The sequence below is a fragment of the Buceros rhinoceros genome, unplaced genomic scaffold, assembly GCF_000710305.1.
Source record: "Buceros rhinoceros silvestris isolate BGI_N320 unplaced genomic scaffold, ASM71030v1 scaffold1551, whole genome shotgun sequence".
In the NCBI taxonomy this organism is placed as follows: domain Eukaryota; kingdom Metazoa; phylum Chordata; class Aves; order Bucerotiformes; family Bucerotidae; genus Buceros; species Buceros rhinoceros.
Window position 1 is genome coordinate 70,614 of NW_010393516.1, and position 13,551 is coordinate 84,164.

The window sequence follows — 13,551 nt, forward strand, 5'->3', positions numbered from 1 at the left end:
GCAAGTGGGCAGCAGAAATGTAGACCAGCCACACGCATTCAGACCTAGGGTCCTTCTAGCCCGGTGTCCTGTCTTCAGCAGAATCCAAAATAGAAACACAGGAAATAGTAAAAACTGGATATTATATATAGTAATTCATAATTAATTCTCTCCAAACAGGAAGTATTTTCAGCTCAATTAATTTCCTGCGTGTAATATGTTTTTTGATTTCATCAACTTCAGCGGCTCTCCTTTGTATTTACGTAATGTCACCTTGAACACAGCTGAACTACATTTGTACAGCTACATTTGTAATTTCTTACAGTGAAGATTTTGACAGGTTCAACACTTGTGCAAAGAACCTCATCTACTTTCTTTCAACCTTTTCTGTTGTTGTTGTTTTCTAAAACTGTTATTACTTCATTTTGCTGTGTTTTCTCTTACTAGAAGAAAAGGTGAATTACCAGTATGTGGTGACAGAAAAGTCTTCCATGTGCTAGGCAGAAAAGAGATCCTAGAAGTTTTTCAGCAGCATGATTGATGAAACAATGGAACTCACATCCCAAAGGGGAAGGTGGATTCACCGTTGCTTTATACATCAATTTCCGGCTTTGCCGAAGTGTTTTCTGGAAAGGAAGGGTGGATTTGGTCAAGTATGTTCTATCTATATGGCTAAAGGCTGCGGTTTTTGCCATGAGGTTTTATGGTCTGAACACTAATCTAATGGTCCCTCCTTCTGTCTGTCAGCACCATTAAGCTGAGGAATAATTGCCCTGCAGATGTTCACCGTTCATCTGGGCGGGAGAATACACCATAGTAGGACTGTTTGACAAATTTTGGATACTCACTTTCCATATTTTCATGAATCTCTTGACTATATTGGTGTCTTCTGAATAATTTTCAAGCCTCTCATCCCCTCTTATTTTTCTGTCTCTGTCAGATAAGAAGGATGTCATTTCCACAGGACACACTGTCAGTGGAACGGAGCCTTTCTGTGGGAGGTTCAGTGTTCACAGACCAAGCCAGCTGGTGAAAACTTCCCCATCAACTCTACCAAGATATGATCTTACTGAATACACACATGTAAGTGATGTCTCTCGATGAGTAGGTTGCTCTGGAGAGTGAACTCTCAGAGCCAAATCAGTGTGATAAAATCAGCTGGTCTGTTTAGACTTCTCCTAGATCCACAAAAATTCACGTCTTTGGGCTATGCCTGTGGAAAGAGCAGAGTGTCTTTGTTTGACTGGGTGAATAGTTTGAGATCCCTGAGATATGGATATTGTTTAACACATCTGGCTGCTCTCTGCTGCTGGATCAACCCTTGCTGAGGGAAACGGAAAGGCAAGATGGTGCTGGGAAAAGCAGGAATGACGGCTTCTTGATAAAAACAAAAAAATCTTTGTTACTAGGTGTGCCCTTTGGCTAAATTTCTGCTCATCTTCTGCTTCTACTTCTAATAAGGTCTTGATTTCGGCCCTGTCACCCTTTCTTTACTATGTGGGGAAAGGCAAACAGCTGGGTGTTGAAAGAAAGGAGAGAGGGAGATAGAGAGAGATTGTCCCTAAAGACTCCTGCAGTCCTCCCAGAGTCCTTCCAGTTCACCTTCACAGACCTCTTCCAGTCCTATTTCCCTACCTGACACTGATCCCAAACCTCATACCTTACAAATCTCACATACTCCCCCAGTCTTCTTGCCTCCCTCCCAGACATTTGAAATGCCTGTTAGTGCTTCCCAGTTATGTTTTGCCCCAAAACCTTACTGAAGTCAAAGGGGTCGATTACAGGCCACGTGGTGGCACACAGGTCACTTAGGTGCCATGTTTGTAGGTGCTACTCAACTCTCTACAACTCCCTGAAACGAGGTTGTAGCAAGGTGGGGGTTGGTCTCTTCTCCCAAGTAACAAGTGATAGGATGAGGAGAAATGGCCTCAAGTTGCAGCAGGGGAGGTTTAGATGGCTATTAGGAAAAATTTATTCATGGAAAGAGTTGTGAAGCATTGGAACAGGCTGCTCAGGGCAGTGGTGGAGTCCCCATCCCTGGAGGGATTTAACAGATGTGTATTGGTGGTGCTGAGGACAGGGGTCAGCGGTGGACTTGGCAGTAATGGTTTAATTGTTGGACTCAATGATCTTAAAGGTGTTTTCCAAACTAAACAATTTTATGATTCTATGATTCTATTCAAGGCAATTTGGCCTCAAGCAGTGAGCTTTATTGCCCACCCTGAGCCACAAGTTTCCCTACTAATCAATCCCTACCTGGGATTGAAACAGAGTATGGTATCTTCTAGAATAGTCATTACATGGAAATTACCTGTGGTTTGATTTAAGAGATTTTTTCCCTATTTTTGCAGGTGTGTTTTGCCCATAAAGGCCGTATGAGCAACATCTTTCATATCTCAGTATCCTACACCAATGTCTCTTCATGCTCAGTGAAGAGAAACCTCACATGCCTATGGGATTTCAAGGAAACTGACTCAAAAAGGTATCCACTTAGTTTCCAGAGATAACACTTTCTATAGTAAGAAGGTGTACAAGAAAAACTAGAAATAAGTTCTTATTTGTATAGGAACAAATTGTCAGCTGGGGTAAGCTGACACGTCCTCCAGTCTTGCAACATGCTTCCATTTTTTCTGGGGATTTGATGAGTAGATCTGCATGTATCCCGTTATATGTACTATCTCACCGTAGCAGTGCAGAGACAGGGAGTTCATCTGTCTCTGGTAAGCACATCAGAAGGTTTCTGAGGACATTAATTTCATTGTATTGTTGTCATCAGTCATTGGATTTTCTGCAGTGAGACAGAGATGAGCGGATTTTTTTTCCTAGGTCCCTTATGAGCTCACTTGTACACAAAGTTTTGAAAGTTGGTATAGCCCTTGATTTTCCTTATTTCCCTTAGAATACACGGGTGGAAAACTTTCGGTGTTGGAAGTAAAGTTAGGAGCAGGCACACCTAAAAAAATCAGGAAGTGAAGTTGGCAGCTTGGGTGTCTGTAGGGGGCTTTGAGGGGTGTGTGTGCATGCCTGAAAGGAGAAGAGGGGCTTGGGATTAAATTACTACATGGTGGAGAGAGCTGGGAGCCTTGAGCAGTCATCTGGTGTTCCCAAGAGGCCTGATGCCTGGATTGACACCCCCCCCACCACCCCGTTGAGGTCACTGGTGCTATCGTAGTGTTTTTTCCAAGAATAGAGCTGTGGTAGTCACTCCCACATCCCACTCTTGTGATGCAGATGAGGACACCTAAGCAGAGCTCTAAAGCTTTATTTCTCACAATGGGGAACCCAACAGAGACAGTAGAGAGTGATCAGAAGCCATTGAGCAAGTGTCTCCTATGTGAGTAAAAACTATTAATAGCAGCAGTACCTGATGCTACCTGGAAGCTTCACAGTGAACCTCAAAAGTTGATTATTAACTACCTCACAGCAAAAGAGACATCACACAACCTTGGTGTCTTCCAGCTGGATGTTTACCTGCACTGACCTCTGGAAGGGGTGTGTGAATCGCTCCCCGCTTCTCCGAGACCTCCCTGCCAACTCCCCAGTGTTTGTGTATCAGATAGAATTGCTGAGCTCAGCGCTGCAGAAGAAAACGTTTGAGTCATTTCACCTTGATGAAGTCATCATTGCTGACAGAGCTGTGACTGGTAAAGGCATCTGGTTTTTTCTTTTCTATTAACGTTACTCTCTTTCCAAGATACTCCCATCAAAATCTTTACTGATGAGACTGGTTGAAACTTTTTCAAAGAGGAAGGGTATTTCACAGCAGGCACAAAAATGATTTTGTTTTCTTGAACTGCTATTTGTGAAAACAGTCAGGAAGAGTTGCCAAATATCAGTATTCTTGGTTTATCTGAAAATGTGTTTCTAAAGATGTGACTCTTGAGTGATCTTGCCCGGAAAAAAAAAAAAAACAAACCAAACACCCCCCACTCTCCAAGCAGTTTTTTTTCCCAGCTATGAAATGAAATAATCTAGGCATAGTGACAGTTCTTCTCCTTGCTCTAATGAAAGCTTCTGCTCTTCTTTCAGTTTCTCACAGGGGTCCCAAACCACCTTGGCCAGGTGGGAGGATAGTTGAAGCAGTATCTGTGGTGGGGTCTTCTCCCACTTACAACGTGTCCTGGATGGTGTCTGGCTGTGGTACAAGTCTGCCCCTCCTCACTCTAAGGTAGGGTCACTGAGTAGGTTTTCTCAATACCCTGTAATAGCTCTCGGAGTTCCCCCTGACATGTCTGGAGCTTGTTGTCATCTAAGACATGACATGAGAGGCAGTAGAGAGTAAGACTGTGGCTTGGCAGTTCCTGTGCTCTCACTGGAGTCTTCTCCTCTAGACATTTCAAATGGCCCATGATCAGACTGTTTAGACTTCTGAATCCTGTGCAGATGTCTGCACTCAGTAGATATGCTGCCATTCTGAATTAAGATACTTAATTTCACTCTCAGCATATGAATGGAGCTTTGCTCACCACATAAACATGTACCGGTAGACATCTTAGTGAAGGTATCTCATTCTGGAATTGAAGTTCCATTGTATGAGTGCGATTCAGTTGCTAAACCAGAAGTGCTTAAGATATTCCAGCTAACCTCGGTTATGTAGGATATGTGCAAGCCACCAGATATGATGTAGGGCTAGAAGATCTAAGCCCTTCTGGAACATGGAGGGAGATCAGCCAGAGATAGTCCCAAACACCTTTAATAACGACAATTGACGTGTTAGGTAATGGAAGTCCACCTTATGTGACTTTGTTTACTGAGGTGGTTTCTGTTCTGGGACTCCCAACAGTGAAAGAGGAGGCAGAGCCATAGGCTAACCAGATCAGAGAGAGTGACATTAGAGGGCTGTACTGTCACGGAATAGGTCCTGTAAAAGTTGGATTCTATCCAGTTGAGTCAGCAAGGGCCTGACTGGAATAGAGCCAGGCAAGGGAGAAGCTGGAATGATGAAGCCTCTTCTTGCAGTAGCCAGCTGATAGTTTGGCTCAGTTGCTTCACCGAAAGTGACTTGCTCAGGTGTCCACAGGAAACCACCTTTCAGAAGAAGGTGAACCTCAGGCGGCTGTAACTTAATTTGGTTTCTTACCTCTCTCAAGCAAAAGTAAAGCAATATGCCAGTAGTTTTGAATGATCTAAGACAGCTAGATTGTCCTTTCAGAGGTGGCAAAGATCTGAAGAAAATTAGGCTATTTGGTTCCCAGAGCAGCCAAGTCCTTGCATTTCCTGGTGAAATCCAAGGTTTTGGGGAATTAATCACTCACTGGGGTTCAGAGGCATAGTGCAAGTCAGCACAAAGGAAAAGACTGATGCAAAAATGCCTTGGAGAGAAAGATTGAAGAAGCTCAATCTCTTTAGCTTATCAAAAGGAGGATTGAGAGGCAGATTGATCACAATGTCTCTCACCAGGGGGGGGAAAAAAAAGTGCTTGACACTGGTGGTCTTCTCCATCTCACAGAGGAAGATGTAAGAGAAACCAGTGTGATGCTGAAGCCAGAGAGACTGAAAACATAAATCAGTGCATGGTTTTAAAATGATTGTGTGATCCCTGTTTTTGGATATCTTCAGCAGAAACCTGGCTCTTTCTCTTGAGTGAGCACATGCTGTGCTCTATTCTGGTACAACTTGATGCCATCAGGGCAGGGATGTTAGCTGAAATCTGATGTTCTTGCTGTATATCAGATGAGAAGGCTCGGTGGTTCTTTTGGTTTCACAATCTTAAAATTTGCTCTCCAGGAGCCACAGCTGTCTGAAATTTTAGCTGTTAACCAGATGGTGGCATCATTGTACCACAAAGAGCCTTTTTCTTTGAAGAAGGAGAAATTAACTACAAGTGAGAGGTTATTTTATGTTTTAGAAACTGGGCTTTGGGTGAACTCTAATACAACATCACTGTAATTCGGGGGAGTTGAGATTTTGATAGACTCTGGGAGACGACAGGATGGAGTAGGAAAGCTTTTAGCCTTAAGTTGTAGCTGCTGCCCAGGCTGCATTTAGTTGGTCCTTTAAAAACACAAGTACGGGGGCAGGACTTGCGTGACCTTGGTGCTGTAGGAACAATTTCTTCTATAGTAATTAAAAAAAGGTGTTTTTCTATCATTTCCTGTTGTGTGTGTTGCCTATATCATGTAGGTATAACTTTGGCAATATTCGGTTCTGTTTGAGCTCTGAACATGTTCTCCTTACGTCCTTCAAGACTGTTGTTCCCATAGGTGTTCCTCTGCTGCTGGTGACTTGGGGCTGTCACAAGTGGGGTCCTGACTGCTGATGGTTTCATGTGAACCCTCTTTGTCACACAGAGGTGCTATGCTTGGGGAAGGCTCTAAGGAGTATGGTCACCTCTATGTCTCTACGGAAGATGTGCAAGTCAGCCTCACCATTCAGAGACTGCAAAAGTCATCCCCACCGATTGGAGGGACCTTCCGCATCCAGTTGGCCAATACAGTGGTACCAGGTAAAAGAAGATACAAGTGCACATCCTGGATTTCTTTTGCAGGAAGCCAAGTGAAGAAAAGTCGATATTGAACCTGAGAAATGTTCAGGCTATGGGCTGGCAGGGTAAAACTGTTGTGATAGATGTGAGATCTTTGCATTTGATGACCTTCAAGACAGGATTTAAGGATTATAGGCAGGGCAGCATTTCTAGGTGTTAAGTCTAAAATGCATACAGCCACTACCAAATATTGCCCTTAAAGTTAAAGAATTTTGGCTCAGATCCTGAACTGGGATTTTGCATCCCAGGAATTCATGATGCTGGTATTTCTCCAGCATGTGTACTTCCGATGGTCTTGTATGACAAGACCCTTCCAGGTAACCAGGAAATTAATTCCCTTCTAGGATTACCAGGATTGGTAGTTGGCTTGTGGATACAATAAAAGCTTTTGTGCATTGAATTGCTTGACTCGAATTAGTCACGCTTTGGATGTGTTGGGTTTTCTTGTGTGCAGTTTAAATAATCAGAGAGGCTTAGAATGAAAGTGAGCAGGTTAATCTGAGCAAGACCAATAATAAAGTTCTTGACTGAGGAACTGTTATAAACCCAATTATAAAGTCAAATAATAAAGTAGGAAAATGCAGCTTTAGAATATTTGTCAAAAAACTCTTTCCTCTGTGTAGTCATTTAATATTTTCCTACAGCAGCTGGCTGCCTCGATGGTACACTGCTTTGAGCATTATCTTTTAAAGACTGAATTCCATTCCTCGTCATGTTCCCAGGTCTTGTGCTTTCCCCTCTTATGAATTGATTTGGAGAGGTTTAATGTATCTGCAGCTTTGAATGGCTACAGGTATTTATGTTGAAAGAAATAAAACATCATTTGCATTTATTTGGAACTGAACACTACCAAGTCTTCTTGAGAGGCTAACTCCCCCTATATCCCTCTCACCTAGGAAGTTTCTCACCTTCCTGTGTTGAAGGAACATGATTTGTACACTGAAATTTGATGTCTTCCAAAAATGTAGGTTGCAGGTAATAATGAAAGTATTACTTAAACAAAATTTCTGATGGTTCCAACTGGAGAGACGTTTCTAGGTTGTCTAAGTTATTAAATAGTGCAGATCTTTTGGCATTTGGGACCTAGTAAACTTCCCTCTGCTGCTTTTTGGCAGTTACAGATGTTCGAGCCACAACAGCCTCACACTGATAAAGAAGATCTTTCTTTTCTAGGAGGAGATAGATGTGCTCTCCTAGGGATGAGGATAGCCATTCTTTTCTACTGTCTTTTGCAGGTGTTTCAGTGCACATCTCCTCCCACCAGCTCCGCAAGCTTTTGCAAGACAACACAGATAACTCTACAGCTCCGTACTTCAACACCAGTGACTTCACTGTGACCCAAGACTCAAACTCTTGCTATCAAAGAATCTGGACACTGACTTGGAAAACAAAAACTGGGGACTTGCCTAATGTTATCAGTGTACAGTAATTTCTTTTACTAACACCTGCTTTGAACCCCATTCAATGCCTTTGGCCTTGGCCGATTTGTTCTCCCATCATTTGTTTTCACACAGACACCCATGGGACCTCAGGCTAAGTGTCCCCCTGTTAGAAAGCGCAGTTTAAGCAAACTCCAGATTAGATGATTAAAGAGTCTGTGCTTCAAAATGAGGAGGCTAGAATGCAATTTCTGTGCTCGGTTGCAGTTCTGCAGAATCAGGGACTGTTATACTGGAGTGAAAGGCATTACAATCACATTAATATTTCAGTACAGGTTTGTGGCATCATTTATGGGCCAAGGAGATCTTTTTCTGAGAACTGTTCCATATAGGGTCATAACTGGTTCTCGTAAGTCTTTTTGCACTCTCCCATCCCAAGATTTATCATTTGAATTTTGCTTCAAGTAGAAAGGTCTTTTCTAAGTAAGGGCTCAGACCAAGCTGCTTCCTTCTCCCAAAAGAAGTAGTATTTATTTCTATATCCGGCTTTTAAAGTGTAAAATGAGTTCTCACGATCAAGATGTAGGCCTGGATGGTGAAAAAAAACTTGAGCTGCATCTTCAGCAGTAGCACAGGCCCTTGTTCCACGCAAAGTCGTGTCTTTAAGGAAAGCTCTTGCCATGTTTGGTCCCAAATGATATTACTGGGAATTAGAAGTTTATTTGCAAATCTGGCTCCTGAATCTCTTTGCCTCCATTTCTTGCTGCAAGGTGAGGATGGGAACAGGGAGGTGTTGTGAAGTTTTATTTAGACCTGGAGAGAGGAGTCATGGAAGAGGCTTTCTAGGAGTTACTTCGTCTCTTGTAAAGACTCTGTATGAACTCTGGGGAATGCTTTTAATTTAGAATCACAGGAAGGAAAAGGACTAGAAAATTAAATTCCTTGTTCTTTGCCAGGTCTCTGCCGAAAACCTCACTGGTCTGAAGCCAACGGTTTCTAGTCGTGTAGTTTATGATGGAGGTGTATTTATTGGGCCAATATTTGGGGACATGCTTGCTACCGTCAATAACAAAACACAGGTGAGAGGTGCTGCCATGCTTCCTATTGATTCACCTGGGCCGTGTAGATCCAGGAGCCTCACGGGTATTCAGGCACCTACTTCTGCCACTAAACATTTTCAGAGGTCTACTGTTCTGAGCTTTGCTACAAATCAGTCAGTCTGCTTCCAGGTTTGTGGAGCAGGATCTTCCTTCAAGAGATATTGCAGGTGGGGAGAATGGTCATTGTGGGTGATGGAAGACAGTTCATTTGTTTTGAGTCTCTGGCCAAGGGCTGATGTGTCATCTCTGGACTCCCACACTTGCTGGGTCCTGTAGTGCTGGCCACCAAACTTGGGAACGATGCTCTATTCATCTGCTGCATTCCGGCAGTTACACTGATGGGCAAAATAAATGAGATGGTGGCTGTGACACCAGCCTGTGGATTGGGCAAGTCCCTCAGCCTCTGTGGATTTCAATGCTTTGTATGAAAAGCAGGCAAGGAGGGCTTCCTGGCTGAATGAGCCTGCTGGATGAACAAACGTTGCAAACTCTACCCCAGGTGTTGCAGAGCAGAGTGCATTACTGGCTGTGCTGGAGGCAAAGGCTGCCGGGCACCATAGCAATAACAGGGTGATGCCCGATGTGCTCAAAGCCCCGCTCTGCAGCGCTTGGGTGTTAGGTCATGCCGGCTTTTCTGGTGAGCCTGTACCTCAAACAGGAGGACTGCTCTGCTTCCAGTGGTTCAACCATCTACGATATCTCTGCCATCTGTGGTGCAGACACCCTCAAATAGACCAAATGAAACAAAGACGGCAGCGGCAATCAGATTTGCTCTTCATTTTTGAAGCTTTGTTCTGGCTTGCTGCTAGCAACAAGTATAAAAATGTCCCTCTAATTGTTGTTTCTCTATTCAAGCACAGAACTCTGTAGCTGTGCTCCTTGTGTTTCTTGGAGACAGTCTGCTCTCGATTTTTGCAGGCATTGATGTACTCTCCTGGCAAACCCTTAATACCTGGGAGAGAGGTGAAGAGTTCTCCTGTGCCTTAGTTGACTATTCTGAGGTATCAAGATGCCAGAAGGGTTGTCTCTTGATAACCCTTGTTAGATAATCAAGGTCACAGCCCAGCTTTCTTGTTTCAGCATAAACAACAAGGGAAAAATTAGAGGGCTGTATGCTGAAAAGCCACATTCTGGGATTCATTCTAATTAGTCTTATAGGGTGCCTTAAACATAATAAACTTGTTCTCAAGGAAAGGTAGGAAGAACTGGGGTATGGCAAGCAGAGCCTTCAATGGATGACTAGAACAACAAGAGCTGGGAGAAGCTGTGGGGCCCAGCAAGATGTGAGATGCTCTCCCAGCAGACACTGAGAAAGTCTGGCTATATAACTTCCAAAGCTCTGCTCTGCTTTGCTTGAGATGAGCCCTAGAAAACCTTGCAATTAAATGTGTACTGAACCTGCAGCAGGATACACAGCTGTCTGTTCTCTGTTCTGGCACAGAGTGCTCTTGGTAGCTTGGTGTGGCTATTGGCATCACTTGGCAGGTCTGCCAGGTAGATGTGGTTCTCTAGAAAACAGCACTCTTCCCTTCCCTTTGTTAAAGTAACCTTCTCCTCTGTTTCCAGGTGGTGGTGGTGGTGAATGATGTCCTTGCAAACTGTTCTGGTTCGTGCTCTTTCCAGTTCAGCCAGGAACTGACACCCTTAGTCAGTGTTGTGGAGTATTCATCAGGTAACGGGGCTTTTTTCCCTGAACCAGATGGCAAAAACACTGTTCAGTGAAAAAGATCTGCCAGAGGCTGATGATTTTTTTTTTTGCGTGTATTTTCTTGCAAATTTTTGATTTTGTGGAAACCGCACTTTCTAGTGGGGCACCTCTGATCAGCTCCCATCTTAATACACAGAGCACAGGCATTTTTACATCAACAAGAAGATGGTGGAGACACAAAGGGGAGATACAGAATGAGAACTTTAGTGCTTAAAGCAGAAGATGGGTCTCAGTTCAAGTTATTTTTAATAAAAGTTAAAGAAAAAATATTTGAACAGGTACAGGGAGGAATAGGCATTATGAGTGACAATGAGAGATCATCAGTGATGTGCTTCTTAGGATGTCCTGATGAAGATGGTAAGAATTTTAAACAGTTGGTGGAAAGTAACTCCTGGGCATTGCTATACAACTCGTAATTTCTGGTGTTGTTGATTATATTCCTTCAGATGATGGATCCCAGGCCACAGTAGTTATCAAGGGAGCTGGCTTCACTGAGGAGAGGCCAGCTCTGCAGGTGGAGGTAAACAACACGACCTGCCACGTCATAACATTGAATCAAACTGAAGTGGTTTGCCAGCTGGAGAGGCTGCCAGTTGGAGTCTACCAGGTGATGCTAGTTGTGAGACCTTACGGCTTCGCGCTCAATGGCAGCACAGGAGAAGGCATCTTCCTAAGAGTTGAGCCAAAGTTGGTAGCTATCGAACCTCCTACAGCCTCAGAGATCGGTAGGTCTGAATGCCAGACTTGCTCTGAGGAGACATCAGCTTTCTGCTTCTTGCTCTTCAGAGTGTGTTTCACTTCTGTATTTTGACTACCAAGGTCTTCACCTGACAAAAAAGACATATTATGGCTAGACATATTGTGTGTATCCTAAAGCACTGGGGCAAGTTTCTTACCAAGAGTGACAGGCTTTCTTTGGTTCTTTGTGGAGGAAATCAGTTTCCAACTAGGTTTGAGAATCGTAAGTTCAAGTGCAGGAATATTTATTCCCACAGCCCAGAAGGCTGTTAGTGTTTCATGGTTCATCTTTCCATATCCATTTGACACATAGCTTTGTAGCATTTGGGTTCATCTGGCCTAGCTGTGAAATGGCTAAACTTTAGTTTACCTCAGTCCAGTTGAAGTGAATTCATACTCTGAGCGATAAAAAGGAAAACTCAGCTGTGTTCGGATACAAAACTGAGAAACTAGAGAAATGCAAGCTGAAGTTCCTTCCATTTCCACTACCTCTTCCCTCTTTGAAACAGAAGAAGAAATAAAGGGTGATACATCACATCCCTGAAGACAAGAACTTTGAAGATTTTCCACAGGACTCTGAGGTCAAAGGGCTGTTACAACTCTCATCTGCCCTGTACGTGTTCCAGAAGAGAGGATTTCACCTGGTCCATCAAGATGCCTAGCCAAGTGTAGTGAAGCCAAACCAAAGTCTATAAAAAGACACACTTTCTTTTTTGGGAGAGGGAAGAGTCTCCCCAACCCAATGAGAAATGTGGAGACCACTCTTGACACCCCTGGGCTGTGCAGTAAGGACAGGTAGTCTCAGTGTATGGCTTGTTTTCAAGCGGCTAGAAATGCAATACTGGTGGTAAAAGCCATCTGGATTTTGGCTGGAAATCTAGTAGTTTCATTACTGAGGTGCTTTGAGTTCGTGCTAACAAACATCACTGAGAACAGGAGTAGTAGCCTAGGTACAACATGAAGCTTGCTCAGCCATGTGGCTTAGAGAACTGGTCACCTTGGAGCAGGCACAGGAAGGGAATGATGCCCTGTGAACCTCTATGTGGATGAGCCATGGGATGGTCTTGGGAGAATGTAGGGTTCCTAAACTGAAAAGCATGAAGTGATGACCTCTTTTCTTCATGGTTTGTTGGAGTGTATGGCAAGAAAGATACTCCAGTCGTTTTCCTTCCTTTTTCTTTTCTCCGCTCCAGTGAGAAGGTCGTATAGTACACAAGGTTGATAATCACTGCTTTAATTAATATAAAAAAACCCTAAAAGAAAAAAGCGAGCAATGGAAGTTTTAGTGCTTGGTCCTTGCTTCTCGTTTCCTTCACTGACAACTAGTTCTTCTCCCAATTACAGTGATCTGTCACTCATTAAAAAGAAAATATAATGTTATCTTACATTACATATGCCTTGAACATTTATAATTGGAAGGAATTACAGCTTCCATCTGTGTTTTTAATTTCTTCCATTTAAAATACCTCTCTTCAATCTTATCATAAAGAGCACATACGCAGAATTTCACTGCATATGGGTATAAGTGTAGATACCAAATCTGAAGAGCTCCAGTCTTTATACAACACACATGGAATTTGTACATTAAATCTGAGGCTCCTTATCTGGCAACTATCGCATTAGACAAGTGGCTTCAGTTTTGAGTTCTTACAGTTTCTGGCTCTGTAAACTTAACATTACAGGAGAAGTAACCAGGAAGCATTGTCTACTTTGGTGCATCAGGTCCCACTTGTCAAAATATCACTGGTCTCGGTGGTGCTGTGCTGGGAGTTCCCTGTGACCTAACTCTATAAATGTGAGATGCCTTTCTCAAGTTAGTACCATGTTCCAGTGGATGAGAGGAGCTTAATACTTTTTGCTTGGTTTTGCTGCCAGACCGAGAAAATCTAGCAGATTAAACTTCTAAACTTCTCTGTTGCTTTGTAAAATTAGCAGGGAATGAAGCTTTGAGGAAAAAGTTCAAGAGGCTCTGCCACCAATACGTGGTGACTTTACCATAGAAGTTTACTTACATCACTCAGGAAAGGCATCATAAAAGCTGGTTTGTAATTTAGCCATAGAAACATGTACACATAAAAACTGCATTAATAACTGTAAACTGTACACATAAAAACTGCAATAATTCCTGTCTGAGCAGTCTGTCTGTCCAGCCATACTCCTAAA

The 13,551-nt window shown here is 43.1% G+C and overlaps 1 protein-coding gene across 1 annotated transcript in view; it reads left to right on the forward strand.

The window, feature by feature from the left end:
• Nucleotides 1-13,551, forward strand: part of LOC104501107 (fibrocystin-like) — a gene marked incomplete at its 3' end in the record, with an annotated part of 97,597 nt that overhangs the window by 23,836 nt on the left and 60,210 nt on the right. The window contains exons 18-26 of the mRNA XM_010144861.1: nt 920-1,062; nt 2,331-2,461; nt 3,439-3,623; nt 4,009-4,147; nt 6,270-6,424; nt 7,699-7,883; nt 8,799-8,921; nt 10,509-10,614; nt 11,097-11,375. Coding sequence (XP_010143163.1) covers nt 920-1,062; nt 2,331-2,461; nt 3,439-3,623; nt 4,009-4,147; nt 6,270-6,424; nt 7,699-7,883; nt 8,799-8,921; nt 10,509-10,614; nt 11,097-11,375 — 1,446 coding nt within the window. The remainder of the gene's footprint in view (nt 1-919; nt 1,063-2,330; nt 2,462-3,438; nt 3,624-4,008; nt 4,148-6,269; nt 6,425-7,698; nt 7,884-8,798; nt 8,922-10,508; nt 10,615-11,096; nt 11,376-13,551) is intronic.